The sequence below is a fragment of the Ipomoea triloba genome, chromosome 11, assembly GCF_003576645.1.
Source record: "Ipomoea triloba cultivar NCNSP0323 chromosome 11, ASM357664v1".
NCBI classification, from domain to species: Eukaryota; Viridiplantae; Streptophyta; class Magnoliopsida; order Solanales; family Convolvulaceae; genus Ipomoea; species Ipomoea triloba.
Window position 1 is genome coordinate 4,589,213 of NC_044926.1, and position 19,921 is coordinate 4,609,133.

Consider the following 19,921-nt stretch of genomic DNA (forward strand, 5'->3'; position numbering starts at 1 on the left):
AGGGGGGGGGGGGGTGGTAGTAAGGGGTAGAGAGGCGTAGTAGAGAAGGTGGGTGAGAAGCTAGAGATGTCGATGAAGAAACAAGACATACATGGACACGTGGAAGATAGATAGGGAAGACTTGCCGATGTTGTACACTTGTCAGCAATATATATAGAAGGCCCTCTACACTATAAATATGCACTCTTCCTTCCCTTTAAGACAAGATACTTGGGATCACTTAATCCTCCCCGGTCTAGTGGTATGGGTTCCTAACCTTCAACCCATACATCAGGCCGCGACAATAATACTACTATTTTCCTACCCCCGTTTTATACTTCTATACCTGGCTCCAACAAAACCATCACAACCAAATATCTCTTAAAGCTATATATAACATAATCATTACATATCAAATGTTCAATTTATGAACATTTAACTCTAAGTTTATATATTTACCTAATTTGTTAACTATTTTTTTTTTGTGCAAGCAAAAACAACATTGATACTACATGTACATAATTTGTTAGCTGCAAGCACATTATACCATAACTATGATTACATGTTAAACACTCAATTTATGAACTTTTAGCTTTATTATGTTTACTTACAATTCACATATTATGAACTTAGAGCAATGTTACATGATACATTTGTAGTTAATAAATTGTGTACATATAGATTTAAGTTTATGTACTTACTGCAAAAGTGAATGACCAAACGAAAGGACGTTGTTTTGGATCATGGTCTAAATTTGGGAGAATTTACTTTTATTTTTCTTTTTGACAACCCAAGTTTAATTTTTCAACTTCGTCGAATTATATATTGGATCCTAATGAACTTATCCCTATGCTCATGAGAAGGTAAATCAAATTAATATAACTTTGAAATTTGACACCAAACTATACACTTTAACACACGGAGTCCAATCCAAACAAAAATCTCCCATGTTCGTGTGAAGAATTGAACACTTATCATACCGTTGAAAAATAATTTTTGATTGATGCTTCTCATCAAGTAGACTAATGCTTAGGGCATTTGCAAAATATTTAAGTTGTGATCGAATCGTACGGACGACATGGCTATCGACTAGCTTTAGGAGGAGTTCTACCATGGAGACTCCCAAAGTTTATTCTATCAATTATACTCACTCATATAACAAGCATGTATAGGATATTTTTATTTTGTGGATTCAAGAAAAGTTATCTATATCTAATATTGGTAAGAAATGATAAAAATTGAGAGTAAAATTTGAGAGTATAAATAGTATTTTCTTTTTCGTGCCGGCCAACATAGGTCACGTGAAAAGCGTGGTTTCCTGAACTGAATAAGTAGTCCTGGTCACAGGCTCAGAGCATCATCAACACAATTATTTGTTTATATTGATATCTCCACATATCCAATTAATTAATGCTCATTAACACACAATGACAAATTGACAATTATTTGATTAGATTGATTTCTGCACATGCATTAATTATCAATTAAATTAACGACTGTGGAGCTAGAAGACAGGTACACATATTTTTTAATTTAAATCATTTGAACGATGTGTCTTCACGCAGTACCACTAATTTGTGTTGTTCTATATTAATTTCTTCAACCATTTTTAGTAAAATTAGGAATTGAGCCTGATGTAATTGCACAAATTAGACATGGTAAGGACCAACCACATGTCAATTGTCAATTGTGAAATGTATTTAACAAAAAGAATGAAAAAATTAAAAAATTGTTAGGAACTACAAGTCTACAATGCACATAAATTTAGAGTGCATTCGTGTTAAGTTTACGCATGTTTTTACATTAGAAACTCATCAGTAATTTTTCTTAAAATTTTTGCAACCGTTTTTTTTTTTTTCAAAAATTCAATACATGTTTGAATGCACAATTTCAAGATCTAGCTTTAAAAAACTAGGGTCAAAAGAAATGCATATCATCCGCGCGGAAAATGATATAGGCACTTAGTGATAGAATGTGAGAGTAGCTCCCGCTGGGAAGGGCCACAGCTATGTCAGCTTAATCACAACATCACTTAAAAGATGTTAAGAATTCAAAATCTCTTTTCGTATACAAAATAATATGACCAACACTTTGTCATTAACACAAAATTGAACTTATCACAGGCCCATAAGAAAAAATGTATATACTTATAAGATGTAGGACGTATGCCGGTTGTTATGCCATGAACTTGGATTCACATTGCAAGGTGGAATCAGGTCGATTTTCACAATTTTAGAACTCTAGGTTCACAATTCAAGAACTCTATATTCAATAGTATAACACAATTTTTGAATTTATATAACAAAATTGTGAATATAGAGTTAAAAAATTGTGAATATTGAATAATATAATTTTGTATATTGAAATCTAAAATTGTAAATATAGAATTGTAGATTTGTGAACATAATATTCAAAATTGTGACGATAGAGTTATAAATTTGTGAAGTTTGGACTTGGGTCCATATCATAATTTGCCGACGTATGCTAATAACTCAATGATACGACGCCGTTCCATTGAAATTGGTTGCTCATAAATAGCACCCTGATATTGCCTCCTCTTGCCACCACTAGCTAGGCTAGCTTCTCTGTAGTCTGTACACTCTCTTGTTTAAACTAGTAATAACATTGTACTGTCCTCACTTGAAGTGTTATACGAAAAAAAAAAAAAAAAACATGGGGGAGAGGGCAGGGTACGAGATAGTGGTGTTGTTTACGTTTGTTGTGTGTGGGACTTGGCTGGTTTTTCATTCTCAGTTTAAGGTTCTGCCGGAGCCCCTCAGTGCCGAGGAAGCCGGCGAAACGGGCTTCTCTGAGGTGGCGGCTATGAACCATGTTAAGGCATTGAGTCAACTCGGCCCGCACCCCCTCGGTTCCAGCGCTCTCGACACTGCCTTGCAGGTATATACTCCGTCCCATTTTATCTGTCCAAACTTAATATTATGAAAATTTGAATTAAAAATAATCTCAGTCTCATTAACCGAATCATACACATAAAATGGGACAGAGGGAGTATATATTAATATCATTATATTATAGCTTGGTTCATTCTGCTGTTAATTTTGAACATATATTTGTGGCATGCATGCATGGCAGTATGTGTTGCAAGTTGCAGAGAGTGTTAAGGAGGAGGCGTGCGGGGATGTTAATGTGGAAGTTGAACTCTTTCATGCAAACTCCGGCGTTAATACTCTTGTCGGCGGTTTATATGTCGGGAAAACCCCTGTTTATTCGGATCTGAAGCATGTTGTGATGAGGCTATCACCAAAATCTTCTGCAGATAAATTAAGAGAGGGGGAAGACGATGCTATTCTTGTTTCTGGCCATGTCGATACGGTTTTCGCAGCGTATGCATGTGTTTTTTATGCTTTCTGTATCTGTATTTGTTTGTAACTAACATATATGCAAATTAAAGTAGTTTTGGAGTTTTATAATTGGTTGGATTTGATGTTTATTAGGGAAGGAGCTGGGGATGATACTTCTAATGTTGCTGTTATGTTGGAGCTTGCTCGTGGGCTTTCTCAGCAGGCCACTGGCTTCAAGAATTCTGTCATCTTTCTGTTTAATACTGGGGAGGAAGAAGGCTTGGATGGCTCCCATAGCTTTATAACTCAGGTTTTCGATCACTTTTAATTTGCTTCTGTTTTTTTGGATCTATGACGAGGGAAATCTACAGCTACTATACCTGAGAGAGTGTACAGTATATTAGGTCAACTTTGTCTTTTGACTACTCATAGTTGACCAATTCAAACTAAAAAGGCTCATAGGCAAAGAGTCGAACTTGTAACATTGTAGTTGAGAACAGTATGAACCCAGTTATATATGCTTCTTTTGTTTAGTATGGAGAGTTGCAATATAATAGTCATCATGTGAGCTCTCTGTGTCTTTCATGCAGCACCCTTGGAGAAATACTATCAAAGTGGCTATTGACTTGGAAGCCATGGGTATTGGTGGGAAGTCAGGAATATTTCAGGTATATTCTGACATCTAGCTTAATTAGCTACATAATGTTCCCATTATTATTTTCTTGTTCACTTGTTCTATGCTTAACAGGCTGGTCCTGATCCATGGGCTGTTCAGAACTTTGCAAAAGTGGCAAAATACCCATCCGGCCAAGTTGCTTCACAGGTCTGCAGGTTTATATATGTTCATGTGCATATTGAATTTTTCTCACATTTTCAAATATATTTTTTCGAGTGACGAGGGACAGTGCAGCCAGTATCTAAAGTTGTTCACTAGGTAAACTGCACCTTGTGACTCTAGTCGTTAAAGGACCACAAGGAGATAAATTAGCCTTAGATGACCAACTCAAACCAAGAAGGTCAATAGACTGTTTCCAGCCACTTGCAGTCAAAATTGTAACCTGTGGTTACCAAGTCTACTGCCTAACCAACTTGACTAAGGTTGCCAGCCTCATTTTCAAATCAATTTTTGGTACTGCAGGACTTGTTTTCTTCTGGGGTCATAAAATCTTCAACTGATTTTCAAGTGTATACAGAGGTTGGTGGTCTTTCCGGCCTTGACTTTGCATATACAGACAACACAGCCGTCTACCACACTAAGGTAAGACATCAGAGGATGTTAGATTAGTATGCATTCTTAGTTTCTTACTGTAAATTATTTTTCTGAGGATTATTATGTGTTTTATTGATCCAGAATGACAAGGTTGCTCTTTTGAAACCGGGTTCTCTTCAACACCTTGGTGAAAATATGCTTCCATTTCTGCTCCAGGCTGCATCATCATCTGATCTTCCAACACCCAAGAAGACTCTATCCAGTGGAAAATCTGAAAAGGAGGATGAGGATACAATTGTATACTTTGACATATTGGTACTTCAAAGTTCAAATCACCACTTCTTATATTGTTTGATTTTGGGTTTTTGCCCTAATGTATACTTATCCAAAATTACAGGGAAGATACATGGTTGTATACCCTCAGAGTTTTGCTGATATGCTCCACAAGGCAGTGATAATACTATCCCTTTTCGTATGGACTGCATCACTGTATATGGGAGGGCTTTCAGCTCTAATTTCACTGGCATTTTCAGTTTTAAGTATTGTTCTCATGTGGATATGCTCTGTTAGTCTCTCCGTCCTCGTGGCGTATGTCCTTCCAAGTGTGTCATCAACGCCTGTTCCCTTCATTGCGAGTCCATGGCTGGCAATTGGCCTGTTTGCAGCCCCTGCTCTTCTAGGGGCTTTCGTCGGTCAACACGTGGTTTATCTCTTTCTTCAGAAGTTCTTGTCATACACATTCTCGGAGAGAAAGAAAAGTTTTATTCTTTCTGTCCAAGACGACGATGTGAGTGAGTGTGAGTTAGAGGCTGAAAGATGGATGTTTAAAGCTGGTCTGTTGCAGTGGCTAATTGTCCTGGCTGTGGGAACTTACCTCAAGATTGGCTCTTCTTATTTGGCCTTGGTTTGGCTTGTCTCACCTGCACTTGCCTGTAAGTTACTGTCCTCGGGTTTAAACTTTTAGTTGAGACAGAACACATCTTTTACTAATCGACCTCTACTCTGGAATGTGCAGATGTCTTATTTGAATCACCAGCACAATCAACCAAACCACTAGACCCATTAACATCACTGATAGGACTGACAGTGCCATTGGCAATTTCTTCTGGTGTGTTTGTTATGCTGGTGAATACACTGATTGGATATTTAGTTCGGTTTGTAAGGTAATAGCTAAGACAGCTATACTGAAAGTTTTCTATGTTAATGTTAGGATCAAGCTTTTATCACTACGCCAAAAGTTATAGCCCGTAGTAAAGACACAAATTTACTTCCTTTTACCACAACATTTTCGCGAGATGATGTTGGACTTGGCCCTTTAGGCCTCAGCCTAACAATCCCCTAGCCACATGGTGGTGGTGCTGCCAGACTTGGCCCTTCAGGCCTCTGCCTAACAATCCCCTAGCCACCTGGTGCTGAATTTGACCCTTCATGGCCTCCGCCCAACGTTTAATTTGAAGGCTTCATCATATCAATATTCACACTTCATTTGTCTCATGTTGCAGTAATCCTGGAGAGCAGGCAGACTGGATACCCACTGCAATAGTTGCAGTACTTATTGCAGCTATAGTGTGCTTGACAATGGCTTATGTTCTACCATATATTCACAATTCAGGTGCCACAAGTTTCATACTTTTGTTTAATTTGCAGGTATAACTTCATGTGGAAGAGTTTCCTTACAGTGTACTAATGCTTAATTTCCAGGTGCAAAATCTCCATTTGTAATCACTACTTGTGTGTTGTTTGTCGCCTCGCTTGGCATGGTGGCACTGCAAATGGTTCCAGCCTTCGTGGACGACACTGCAAGAGCTGTAAATGTGAGTATAACATCAACACAAGATTAATTCTAAATTTTCTTGTACCAAGTTCCAGATTGTTGTTCTTAGGACTAAAATTCTTGTTCTGTGGGTATATGTGTATATAGATTGTGCAAGTTGTGGATCAAACAGGAAACTCTTCGGTGTCGTACATCTCTCTATTCTCGACGACTCCTGGAAACTTGGATGTAGAGGCTGAAAAGCTTGGAGGATTTGTGTGTGGTAGAGACAAGTCTTTTGATTTTGTGACATTCTCTGTCAAGTACAGTTGCTGGACAGAGCCTACTGCTAAACTTGGCTTGAAGAAATCCCAGATTCCCGCGCTTCGTGTTGGCAGAGATATCGAGGGAGATAACCGACGAGCTACTTTGATCCATATCAACACAGCAAATTCGACTCGCTGGAGCCTGGGCATTAACACCAATGAAATTGAAGACTTCCAGCTGAAAGGTAGAGTTTCTTTTACAGCTTATTTGGTTTATGTAATAGGCCGGGAATGGAATACCATCCTCTGGAATAGACCTATTCCATCGTTTAGTTTGTCCTTTTTATTCCTGGGAATAGCATTCCCTGGAATGAGCTATTCCCTTTGCACTATTAGTAAAGACAGGGCGAATAATATTTGCCCTGTCTGAAACTGGGAAGTATGATGAACTTATTATACCTTCTTCTTGGATGCAATAATGCAGATGAATCTGAAGTGCTGGTTTCACTTGGTGGAGAAAAGAATGGTGTGGATGGTTGGCATGTCCTGCAATTTGCAGGAGGGAAGAATTCTCCGACCAAGTTCGACTTGACTCTTTACTGGCACAAAAACAGCTCCGGGAAAAGAATCGTGGAGGGATCGAAAGGCGAAAATGTGTTGCTGAAACTCAGAGCAGATGTAAACACAAAAACTCCAGAAATGGTTGCAGTTCTGGAGAAGTTGCCTTCTTGGTGTTCTCAGTATGGGAAGTCATCTTCACCCTTTACCTTAGCTTACTTGGATGCTATTTCTGTTGATTCTGTTGCAGACCCTTTACTCACTTCAGTTTATGTGGCAAGTGAGTAAAAGTATAAGCACCATCTTGTGAGTTGTGATGAATTTGTATCACGAATAATGGAAAAACCAATAAAGACCTTGTAATTGAGTGGTATCAATAAGATGTTTTTAATCTTCGATTTTATTTTTTGTATGAAAAATAAAAATAGTGAAAAAGTCAATGTTCATTTGCTGTCCATCAAATTAATTCACTAGTTAATGGATGTTTTAAAAGTATTAAGAATTCAAAGAACTGTTTATGTGGCAATAACATTGAAGTTGAATTCGTTGAGTATGAGTTGCAATCATGGATTCTTACTATGAAATTAAATAGAATAACAATACAAATCTATAATTAGAGATGATTGATTAGGTAGGAGAAAATGATGTATAACCATTACCTTGTAGCTTAATTAGGGAAAGTTGAAAAGAAAGAATCAATTAGAGTGCACAATTAGAACCCAATGGGGTAGCTCAAGTGGCAACTGAGCTCTCTTTGTGGGGAAGAATTTCAGGAATTTCGGGAGAATTCGGGTTCAATTCTCATAAGTGACGATTTCCCTTGACCCAGCTCTCGTGCCTCCCAGAGCGAATCTGGGTGGACCCCGAACCGTTAGTAGGTTAATTATTATGTGTACTAATAATTTAGTATAAATATGTACATTGTATATAAAGATTAAGAAGCAGAGAAATATATTATTCTTTTTATTCTATTTTTCTTAGAGCTCTCACACACTTGAAGTGTGACATTAAAATTTATCGCGATTCGAATATAGTTATGAGCTGAAAACTTGTTCAAAAGTCTGTTAAGGTGCTATCTAGGATAGGAATAACCACACATTCCAACAGTATAAATGTAATGTATAACTCGTTATATTAGTATGATGCATTAATAGTATATTTTTAGCTAACGATTCCAAACTATTGAATCATAGTTAATATTAGAAATATTCCCCATGACAATTTGGGCAGTGCGAATTTTAATCTAAACTTTTAAATGATCTAGCTGAACTTTTATATTTGTACCAAAAAGTGGTCCTCAGTCACAGTTTATGTCAATTGGTTATCAAATGGGAGGTATTAATGTACGGGTAAAAACTTGTTTGAGATCGTCTTATGAATTTTTATTTGTGAAATGGATTGTGTAAAAATGAAAATGTAATACTTATACCGAAAAATATAATACTAATTTAGAATAAAATATGTATTACTTATATGAGGAAATATAATACTTTTGAAAAAAAAAATATTACTTTTACATTTTAATTTAAAAGTATTACATTTATTCTCATAAGTGTTACATTTACTTTAATAAGTAACAAATACTTATCAACATTACTTATAAGGGAACATGTCATGTTTTTGATGAAAAATGTAATACTTTTACATCAAAATGTAAAAATATTATACTTTTACATTTGGCCCTTTAAAAGAAAAACTAAACAAAAAACATCATACTAAGCAATTAGCATTTCCTCTATTGAGGTGTCATCATGTGATTGGTAATTAAATTTATTTATTAGTTAGTGGTGGGAAGGTCAAATGCTTAATTTTTTTTTTTAAATTTATGGTCAAATGCTTAGTAGGATAATAATACAAAAAATATAAAATAAAAATTACACATGATATCCTAATCAACACAAACTTGTTATTAACTTGCTAAAAATGCTAATTGCTTCTTCTTTTTTTTTTTTTCCAGATTCAGGAATGAATTTGGAGTTTATTCGAGTTCGATGACTTCATTATTATCCCAAATAGTTCAGTTGCTTATTTCTACATTTTTCCTCAGACTAAATAAATAAATAAATAAAAACCAGCTTGGTTGACGTGAGTGGCCGAGCACTCTTGTCACTTTAGAGAGGTCGGGAGTTCGAACCTCCTCTTGTATGGAAAAACCAATCTGGCCAGCACTTTGTCCCTTAATTGGGCCGGCCCGGTGCGAATGAGAATTAGACCGAGTATGGTACACCTTAAAGATGCCTGATATGAGTTAAGGCTTGCTCGGAATACCTCATAGTCTAACAAAAAAAAATAAATAAATAAATTAAAAAAATCAGTCAAGAGTCAATACAGGACTCAACTGCTCGAGCGGTGTACTCCGAGCCTGATAAGAAATAAAAATCCAACTATATTGAAGACGGAGCAGCCAATACTGCCATCGTTGCTCTGTTTTCTTGATCTCAAACTCACTCAAAAGACCAATTCCCACCTTTCTTCTCTCTCTACCACTCCAAAATAAGGTAAGCCTTCTTTTTTCCTGCTTTTTCGGTACTACATTCATATACATGCTTGTTTGTGTGGGATTGTATGTATATCTTTGTATATTGAACACCAGCATTCTCATGAGTCCATGCTTCATGATATCCAGTCGTTGACCTTTTCAGTGACGCCCCACCCAAAAAAATCTTATCTTTTTACGGTTCATTGGGTTTTGCTCTTCGCATCTGATCGTTTCGTTAATTGTTCGTTCTCACAGTTTTGTACCCACAAACTAGAGAAACCAATAGGCTTGCTAAGTGTTAGATTAATCGAAATTCTTTAATTAAGGGTGTCTATTTTTCTTTAAAAAGCATGGGAATTTAAAGTTATATTTGTTAATTTTGCTTGATCAGGTTTATGGTTAATTGAAGATTTATAATAAGAAAGGTAAAACAAAATGAGACAGAGGCCTAAAGCTGCTGCTAAGTCAAATACTGTTAGTGGAGGTAATACAAGTAGTGAGAGGGGTTTCCGAGTGAAATCTGGTGTGCATTTGGTGGCTAAGAGGTCAGGAATTTCGATATTAGTGTTCTTTGTGTTGGTTGTATATTCAACTTGGGCGGTGTATCGTTATCAGTATGAGAGTCTACCTCAGCCCCTCAGTGCTGAGCATGCCGGTAAAAGAGGCTTCTCTGAGCTTGAGGCCATGAAGCATGTTAAGGCATTGACTGAACTTGGCCCGCACCCCGTTGGGTCTAATTCTCTAGACAGTGCGCTGCAGGTATACTTGTTAATCTGTTTTACTTAGCTTGGTTAATTTTGCTGTTTAATTGCTAGTTTGCTTCTAATGTGTTTTAAATTTGGGTTTTATCTACTATAAAAAAAAATTATTCTTTGGTGAATTTATATGGAATTCCAAGAATAAAGAACAATGCAAGTTCTGTAAGGATTGTATTTGATTAAAGGTATATGACTAAGTAATTATCATATACAATGGAAGATGAAGTGATTTGATCAGCTTTAGATTTCTATAACTATATGCTTATAGCACAAATTATTTCTTTTTATTTTTTTAATTTACTAATTATTTTTTGATAATTCTTGTGAGCATTTTCACCTTTACTTACAACATGTCATAAATTTGGTGCATGTATTGCAGTATGTCTTGCAAGCATCAGAAGCTATTAAGAAGGAGGCTCACTGGGAAGTTGATGTGGAAATTGACCTTTTTCATTCGAATTCTGGTGCTAATCATCTTGTCGGTGGGCTTTTTAAGGGGAAAACCCTTGTTTATTCAGATCTGAATCATATTGTTTTGCGAATATCACCAAAATATGGAAATAAAGCAGAGGGCAATGCGATTCTTGTTTCTTCCCACATTGATACAGTTTTCTCAACGTATGGGTTTTCATTGTTTTCTATATCTGTTTTTCCAAATATGAGTTTCTTTCTTCTGAGGAGGATGTTGCTTGTTATATAAATTTGTCAATATGTGTTGGAATGCTGGAAAATCTTGAACTCATGATAGTTGGTATTGTTCTTTGCCAAACAGCAGGAGTGCAAAACAGATTTCTTCCTTGAAAGCTTCTTTCCTTCTTATGTTGTTAAAATGACTTACTTCCTTCAAAACTGATTTCTTATGCTCTATAATAACTTTTAAGAAGTATTTAACCATTTAACCATATACTTTAGCCTTTTTATGATATGAATGGTATACAAAGATTATGATTTTCACAAAAAAAAAATGTTAAAAAAAGAAAGAAAGAAGGATACTGGAATATTTGAGTTCTGGTTTAACCTACTTCTTTGGTAGAATTGGTTGAGTGAATACTTTTTCCTTTCACTAGAATTTTTTGTTTATTTACTCTAAACTTCAGATAGCTGATCATTTTGTAAAACTTATTCAACTGCTGACTTCATTTTCACTGTTTTAACATGTATAATGTGAATTACTGTTTTGTTTTCATTAGTCTTCATCAACTATGGAAAAAGCTAGGTGTCCTTTCATCATCCATTCTTCATGTTATCTCATTGGAAGTAGACAACATCACTTCTATCTGCATTGAGACACACAAAATAATAAAGATTAGTTCTAACTTTTTTGGTTTGATGTTTTTTTTTTTTTTTTTAAATTTAGGGAAGGAGCTGGAGACTGTAGTTCATGTGTAGCTGTTATGTTGGAGCTTGCTCGGGGAATCTGTCACTGGGCCCATGGTTTCAAGAATTCTGTCATATTTTTGTTTAATACTGGGGAGGAGGAAGGCTTGAATGGTGCTCATAGCTTTGTAACTCAGGTTTTCTCCACTGAAGACTTGTCCATTCTACCGCTTATTGTTTTTTTATTTCTGGTTTTGTTTATTAGCTGTTTCTGTTCCCTACCCTTTGCTACCTGACTACCTCTTGAAATACAATAGTACTTGTATCCTTCAAGTTACCCTGATTTGGCCATTCTATCGGTGAAGCTTAATCTACCAGAAAATAGATTATCACCTTTTGTGTTTTGGATAGTAAGAAAATAACTGGCATTATTATTTATAAATAAGTTTGAACCTATCTACTTTCTCCTAGAAGTTGCAGTAATTATCAAGTGACCTCTCTATGTTATTTGTGCAGCACCCTTGGAGTGATATTGTCCGAGTGGCTATTGACTTGGAAGCCATGGGTATTGGTGGGAAATCAGGAATTTTTCAGGTCTAATTTTGTTATCTACAAATTAATTTTCTCATTTGATCTTATTTCTGTGTACACATGTTCTGGGCTGAAAATAGATCTGCCTTAGACTTAATAAAGGAAACTGCCATACTTTCAAGTTACCTTTAATAATTTTTCATTTGATGATATAATAAGGTTTACAATTGCACGTGTTCGATAAATGGGGCCGTCCTAGTATACTTGTACCCTTAATCTTCCTTTAGTTTCTCTCCCTCATATTTGTTTCCTTTTTCACTTGCTATTTGATTAACAGGCCGGTCCTGATCCATGGGCAATTGAGAACTACGCACAAGTGGCAAAATACCCATCTGCCCAAATTGTTGCACAGGTCTATTGTGCATATTGTTTGAACATATTTATGCCATAAAAGCATCATATTTTTCCATTTTTGAATTGATTTCGGAGTTATATGACTCAAATTTACATTCTGGACAACTTCATACTGCAGGATTTATTTACTTCTGGGGTAATAAAATCTGCAACTGATTTTCAAGTATACAGAGAACTAGGTGGTCTTTCAGGCCTTGACTTTGCATATACAGAAAATACAGCTATATACCATACAAAGGTAAGATATAGAATTTGGATATTCTACATTTCACTCCCAAGATATAAGCTATAGTGTAAAAGCTATTGCTTTTTGACCAATACTAAATCAAAAAGGCTTCTTAGGTTTCTGTGTCTTTGACTTGAGATAGAAGTTATAGTAATGGTAGCCTGTAGAGAGTGGCAGGAATTTATTTCCAAGTAGAATTTTCAGTTTTTAATTCTTTCCTTTCCAAGTAGAATGCATTGTTGTTCAAGTGCAAGCATTGCTTGTTGGTTAATCTTTTACCTGTTGTAATTTTGGTTATCAATTCTAACAGAGAACAAACTTTATTTAGAAATATTTCCCTACGTTCAATTTGGTTATCAATTCTAATGAGCTTCTTGTGTTTGGTTATTTTGTTCATCCAGAATGACAAGTTATCACTTTTGAAGCCCGGTTCTCTCCAACATCTTGGCGAAAATATGCTGGCATTTCTGCTTAGGGCTGCAGCATCGACTAATCTTCCTGGAGGCAATGCGACTGAATCCGAAGGAAAATCTTCCCAGGATACAGCTATATACTTTGACTTTTTGGTACTTTAAATCGCAACATATAATGTTTGGTTTTTGTTTTTGGTTCAACTATTTATCTTGGGATTTGTATATTTGATGACATTGAAATTGGTTTTGCATATTGATTTCTAATGTATTCTTATCCAAAAACAGGGAACATACATGATTGTATTCCGTCAACAATTTGCTGATATGCTCTATAATTCAGTGATCCTGCAATCACTTTTAATATGGATTGTATCACTATTTGTGGGAGGGTATTCAGCTGTAGTCTCAGTGGCGTTTTCGTGTTTGAGTATTGTGCTCATGTGGATATGCTCTATAGGTTTCTCCCTCCTCGTTGCTTTTGTCCTTCCACTCGTATCACCGTCACCAGTTCCCTTTGTTTCATGTCCGTGGCTGGTAGTTGGCTTGTTCGCTGCACCTGCTCTTCTCGGGGCTTTCGGTGGTCAGCATGTGGGCTATCTCGTTCTCGAGAAATACTTATCGCGCACATTTTCACAAACGAAGGCAACTTTGCCTCCTGCTGTCCGACATGCTGTGGCCAAGTTAGATGCTGAAAGATGGATCTTTAAAGCCGGTCTCTTGCAGTGGCTTATTCTCTTGTCGGTGGGACATTTTTTCAAGATTGGATCTTCTTATTTGGCCCTTGTTTGGCTCGTCCCCCCCGCATTTGCTTGTAAGTTTCCATTTACAGCCATCTACCTACCTACATGATAATACGAACCTCCGAGATCTGATCAAAGCAAAATTTGTTTCAGTTACTTTTACATAGATTTTTAATTCTCACGACTTTAGTTTAATTGAGATCACATTTTTGTTTTTGTTAGTCGGAAATTATTAAGATGATGAATATTTCATGAACTAATCTATATTATGGAATATCCAGATGGTCTACTTGATGCAACCTTATCACCAGCTCGGCTACCAAAACCGCTCAAAACTCTAACGCTGCTGATTGGATTGTCTGTGCCGTTTTTAACTTCTTCTGGCTTGATTATTCGGCTGGTTAGTACAGTAATTGGAACTTCAGTTCGGTTTGTAAGGTAATAGTTAAGATCATCTTTGTACTGAAAGAGTTTTATGCTAGAAAATTTTTTAAGTTTAATTTGAAAACCTTTCTCAAAATTCAAATATAGAAGAGACTAAAGTACAGCTATCAAACCCGAAAATTTTAAAATCAGAGAGATGATAGAATCCCGCAAAAATAGATACCTAATAAATGCTAGTTGAGTTCTAGAGTGTGTGAATACAAACCTCAACCTTAATCCAGGTCGCTAATTTGTCATATCCCATTTTTTAGAGGCTTTATCTGTTTCAGAATTTTATCAGTATTCTTTTAGACGTTTGGAGAATGGTTTGTAAGTATTGTACTCCGTTTTTCTTTCTTATACGGCAGGAATCCTGGTGGCACGCCCGAGTGGCTGGGAAATGTAATTCTTGCGTTATTTATTGCAGCTATAGTGTGTTTGACGTTGGTTTATCTACTGTCATATATTCACATTTCAGGTATGTGTTCTTTGCAATCTCCTGACTATGGTTGCATATGTGTATATACTGCTCGAACTTGATGAGCTAAGCTTGAATGAATCTAGAAGAGTTTATTTATTACAGTCCACTTGGTTTTCAGGTGCAAAGGTTCCGCTTGTAATTACAACCTGTATTTTGTTTGGCGTCTCGCTTGGCATGGTGCTACTAGGCGTTATTCCACCATTTACTGAAGACACGGCGAGAGCTGTAAATGTGAGTAGATCACCAAAAAGATTTATCAAAAACTACTTGATACCAAGTTCTCGCATATGTGATGATGTGTCACGAACATTATTAAACTTAGATCTAAGGTTCAATTATGTACAAAATATTACGAGAGGCTATTCTACTCGCTCTTCTTAGGTCTTAAAAGCCGTACACTATTGGTTTGCAGGTTGTGCATGTCGTGGATGCAACGGGACAGCAAGATCCCGTGTCATACATCTCTCTGTTTTCGACAACTCCTGGAAACTTGATTAAAGAAGCTGAACAGATTGGGGAAGGATTTATTTGCGGTAGGGATAAGCCATTTGATTTTGTGACTTTCTCCGTCAAGTACAGCTGTTGGACGAACAAGAGCGCTGAAATTGGCTGGAAGGAATCAGATATTCCCGCTCTTCATGTCGAGAGCGATATAAAGGGGGATAGCAGAGTTACTCACGTCTTGGTTGATACGAAAGTTTCCACTCGTTGGAGCCTGGGAATTAATACCGATGAAGTAGAAGACTTCCAGCTGAAAGGTACGAGTTCCGTCTGCCCTATCTAAAACTATAAACTACTAAATTTGATCTTTTTCGACTGTTAAGATTCTCATGTTGAAAATATAAGAGAGAACATATGAGTTGATTAGACTAGCTGATTGATTGGATTCAGTCTTTTAGTGTGGTTTGACCCCATGTGCATTATAGCTCAGTTGAGTGACACTGGTCCAATCTTAGATTATAACATCTACATTTTTGTTTACCTCGACGCGATGCAGATGATTCCGAGGAGTTGATTTCGCTTGGCGATAAGAGCGGTACAGACGGTTGGCACACCATTCAATTCTCCGGAGGGAAGAAAGCGCCAACCAAGTTCAGCTTGACGCTTTTCTGGCACAAAAACGACTCCCGTGCAAGAATCAACAAAGGATCTGAAGTGGAACCCGTCTTACTGAAACTGAGAACCGACGTAGACAGACAAACTCCAAAAACCGCAGAAATCCTCAAGAAGCTCCCGCCTTGGTGTTCTCTGTTCGGAAAGTCCACATCGCCCTACACCTTAGCTTTCTTCAAGAGTTTGCCCGTCGCATTGTAGCAGACCATGCGTTAAGAGTGGCCGATTTTCAGTTCCTCTGGTTTGCGCTTTTCTCATCTCAAACAAGAAAGTGATGTTTCAAGTGAGAGAGAGAGAGAGAGGGCAAATCTTCTCTGGGAAAACAGGTTTTCTTGTGGTACAGAGAAACTGTGATTCATTGTTTATGGTTGATAGCTCACATGTAGAACATGCTTTAGATAAAGTTACGTTTGGACAACAGAGTTTTGGGCTGCATTGGTTACATAACTAAGCAACTGATGAAATTACTAATTACCCTCTTGAATACATTAAATTAAGGGCAAAATGGTAAAAATAATTGAAGTACAACAACACAATCAAGGAGTACAACTCATTTCAGCGGGAAAAAGTCTTTGATATTTGCAAGGGTAGTTACAGCTCAAGCCACAAAATACAATTCTTTAAAGAAAAAATACAAATAATATTGTATGATATCATTAAAAGAGTCTTTAGAGGATGTTCCGTTCACCCTGATAATGTGAACACCAAATCTTTAAGAAGATTTTGGTAAAAATTTAAGTAATATAAAATTTTAAGAAAATATCACGCTATCTAAAATTATTCTATGAAATAAACCTCAACCTATAGTTATATTGTTAGTCTTGACACTTTTATTGCTTGTTTTATTATGTTGTTGGAAGAATATAAAGGTCACCACAGATAACATATTGTCAAATCACGTAAATCTTGTGTTATTCTTTCATTTATTTCTTTATTTTTGATTTCTTAATCTCGTTTTTCTCAACAAAAATTTATAATATCACATATTTTATAAAGTTATATATCGTATTTTGCTAGAAGTATATAAAAAGTACAACTTATAAAATGTAATGTACAACTTTACAGAGCATTCGTCATTATAAAAACTTTCATTTTTATTGCGAAATTGAAGAATTAAACCGCCACCATTGGCCATTATTCTATAAATCCGAGTCCAAATCTATAAACCTGAGTCCAAAACACACAATTTATATATTGAATGTTCACAATTACATATTGAATGTTCAGAATCCATCAGGCGCAGCATATGAATGGGTAAAAAAATTAGAGTAGAAGAGTGAAGATAGTGGGTTTTTGCTGGAGGGAGGAATGATGGATTCCATGGATCATATGAATGAGCCCACTTGTATTCTCAATTGTTGTTTTTCATACATTCTTGCCTTGTCTTTATCCACCACTCACAAACAAACCAAACCGCAGAATAAGAAAAGTATCTTCTCTACCTCCCCTTCTTCTCGTTTCCCCATTCTCTCTCCAGGAGAGAGAAAAAGAGAGAGATAAAGAGAGATTCAGTGTGTGTGTGTGTGAAGGGTCGGGTTGGTTTGGTGCAAAAATGCGAGCTTTACCATTTGGTGAAGCTGGAGGGGTTGTCGCTGCTGCTTCTTCTTTATCGTCTTCATCATCATCTTCTTCTTCAGTTACTGTAAATGTCATCGCCCTCAATCTGGGCTTCAACAAGATCCAATTCCATTCTTCTCCCACTTTCAAGGCTTCTCTTCCTAACCCTTCTCCTGCTTCTCTCACTCCTCTCTGCAGATCAGGTCCAATTTCGCCTCCTTTCTGTCTATTATACACACATGTATATACATATGGACAGTATTTTATATTATATGTATGTGTGTGTTTGTGTGTTTTAGAGATACCCAGATGCAAGATGTGAGCTTTTATCAATTTGAATTATGGTTTTCTGCATTAACAAGAGTTATCAGACATTCAGACTATGGAATTAGATGGTTCCTTAGTTTTTTCTAGAACTGACTTTTGTGGGATATGAAAATATGTGCTAGAGGAAAATTTATGGCAATGTTAAAGATAGTATTGATTAATGTTTCGATGGTAGGATGCAAAATTCTGTGAATTAGGATCTTTTGTGTTCTAGCTATGTGCTGTGGAAAAGCCCTGGATTTTTTGATGAATTTATAAAATATTACCTGTTTTTTGGAACATAGCTTTCTACAAGAACATCTAGCTTTTGATCTTGAAAATTGAAATGTTTAGTTCTTTTGACACCTTGTTTGAACTATGGATCTAAATGAAAGCCAGTTGAGGTATCAGCATTGGTGTCAAGAAAGACGGTTCAGGGCTTTATTTTGGTTGGTTTTTGTGGGGTTCTTGTACTTTATACTGGTTTAAATCGAAGTATTTTGGTTTGTGTTACAGGTCTTTGTAGGGCTAGTCAAATAGCTGAACTATTCCCGACTGTATCGCCTGAGATTGTGGTTAGAGAGGCCAGATTGGAGGACTGCTGGGAAGTAGCCGAGACTCATTGCAGCTCCTTCTTCCCAGAGTACTCCTTCCCTCTCGATTTCGTGTTACGAATCGACAGACTGATAGGAATGCTGTTTGGATTCTCCATACCTAATGGCTGCGAGAGGACTTGTCTAGTTGCTGTCACTGGAAGCTCGGAGGAGGGTTCTTTTCTATTAGGAAGCGAAGAATTCAAGATTGGGGGAATTGATGGGAGATTGAGTCTCGTCAATAAGGGTTATGTGGCTGGGATACTCACTGTGGACACTGTCGCTGATTTTCTCCCTCGAAAAGGACCACTGCGGCAAAGAAGGTGAGTTTAGACATACTCTTGTAGCCTCAGTACCCCGCCTAAACTTTTAGTTGAGACAAAACACATCTGTCAGTTAATCATTGTCTTCGCTAAACTTTTAGTTGAGACAAAACACATCTGTCAGTTAATCATTGTCTTCGCTAAACTTTTAGTTGAGACAAAACACACTTGTCAGTTAACTATTGTCTTCGCCTAAACTTTTAGTTGAGACAAAACACATGTCAGTTAACTATTGTCTTCGCTTAAACTTTTAGTTGAGACAAAACACATCTGTTAGTTAACTATTGTCTTCCGCTTAAACTTTTAGTTGAGACAAAACACATCTGTCAGTTAACTATTGTCTTCCGAGCGTCGTTCTTTCCCTATATTTGTGTTTTCATCTACTATTACTTCAAGTGGTTTTACCTGTGCTTGAATGGTCATTTATAGAACTGGGATTGCATACATATCGAATGTTGCTGTCCGGGAGAGCTTTCGCAGGAAGGGGATAGCGAAGAAGCTCATCGCTAAAGCCGAGGCTAAGGCGAGAAGCTGGGGGTGTCGCGCCATCGCGCTACATTGTGACATCAGCAACCCTGGAGCAACAAAACTGTACACAGGGCAAGGGTTCAAAGTCATAAAAGTGGCAGAAGGAGCTAACTGGCCTCAACCCAGAATCTCTCCAGATGTTCAGTTCAGTTTCATGATGAAGCTTCTAAACAGTAAAAGGTAGATAGAAGTAGGAAGATGAGTCACACATGTAAACATGAAGGAAAGAAATTTGTATAAATGTATAAAGTACAGGGGACAGGCTTCTTGGATGTACAAGACTATAACTAGTGTAGTCATTCCACTCCACAAATTGAAATGATTCTAGTATTACTATATATTATCTATCATCTTTATAGGGGACTTAACTCCTTTATTGGTTGAATTGCTTCAAGAGTTGAGAGCTTTTTTTTAGGTGACAAGTGAAACCCACGATTACTATCCGAGGATGTGCATTGAGTAAATTTTAGTTTGTGATCTAAGTCGACAATGGACCATAAAGAGTAAATCAGCCTAAGTTGTCATAGCTAACTGGTTCAAATCAAGAATGCCACAAGACTACTCCTACCGTGAATCAAACTTTAAATTTTATGATTACAAAGTCAACGGACAGATCAAATTTTAAATTTTATGATTATACAGTCAACCGTT

At 36.7% G+C, this 19,921-nt stretch overlaps 3 protein-coding genes across 3 annotated transcripts; all 3 read left to right on the forward strand.

The window, feature by feature from the left end:
• The first annotated feature begins 2,571 nt into the window (after positions 1 to 2,571).
• On the forward strand, positions 2,572 to 7,471 carry LOC115997232 (endoplasmic reticulum metallopeptidase 1-like). The gene is made up of 13 exons (XM_031236746.1): positions 2,572 to 2,877; positions 3,073 to 3,323; positions 3,435 to 3,591; positions 3,872 to 3,949; positions 4,030 to 4,104; positions 4,420 to 4,539; positions 4,633 to 4,806; positions 4,889 to 5,423; positions 5,507 to 5,654; positions 5,994 to 6,103; positions 6,193 to 6,305; positions 6,413 to 6,755; positions 6,995 to 7,471. Exons 1-13 carry the CDS (start codon positions 2,653 to 2,655, stop codon positions 7,354 to 7,356), a joined length of 2,691 nt encoding a protein of 896 aa, XP_031092606.1. The 5' UTR covers positions 2,572 to 2,652; the 3' UTR covers positions 7,357 to 7,471.
• Positions 7,472 to 9,428: 1,957 nt separating this feature from the next.
• On the forward strand, positions 9,429 to 16,405 carry LOC115996844 (endoplasmic reticulum metallopeptidase 1). Its single transcript, XM_031236274.1, has 14 exons — positions 9,429 to 9,566; positions 9,939 to 10,306; positions 10,685 to 10,923; positions 11,663 to 11,819; positions 12,139 to 12,216; positions 12,491 to 12,565; positions 12,686 to 12,805; positions 13,195 to 13,359; positions 13,492 to 14,017; positions 14,228 to 14,384; positions 14,738 to 14,847; positions 14,969 to 15,081; positions 15,263 to 15,608; positions 15,848 to 16,405. Exons 2-14 carry the CDS (start codon positions 9,983 to 9,985, stop codon positions 16,162 to 16,164), a joined length of 2,727 nt encoding a protein of 908 aa, XP_031092134.1. The 5' UTR covers positions 9,429 to 9,566; positions 9,939 to 9,982; the 3' UTR covers positions 16,165 to 16,405.
• A 967-nt stretch (positions 16,406 to 17,372) lies between these two features.
• On the forward strand, positions 17,373 to 19,646 carry LOC115995654. Its single transcript, XM_031234755.1, has 3 exons — positions 17,373 to 17,723; positions 18,343 to 18,742; positions 19,172 to 19,646. The coding sequence occupies exons 1-3, from the start codon at positions 17,516 to 17,518 to the stop codon at positions 19,452 to 19,454; spliced, it is 891 nt and encodes a 296-aa protein (XP_031090615.1). The 5' UTR covers positions 17,373 to 17,515; the 3' UTR covers positions 19,455 to 19,646.
• The last annotated feature ends 275 nt before the right edge of the window (positions 19,647 to 19,921 follow it).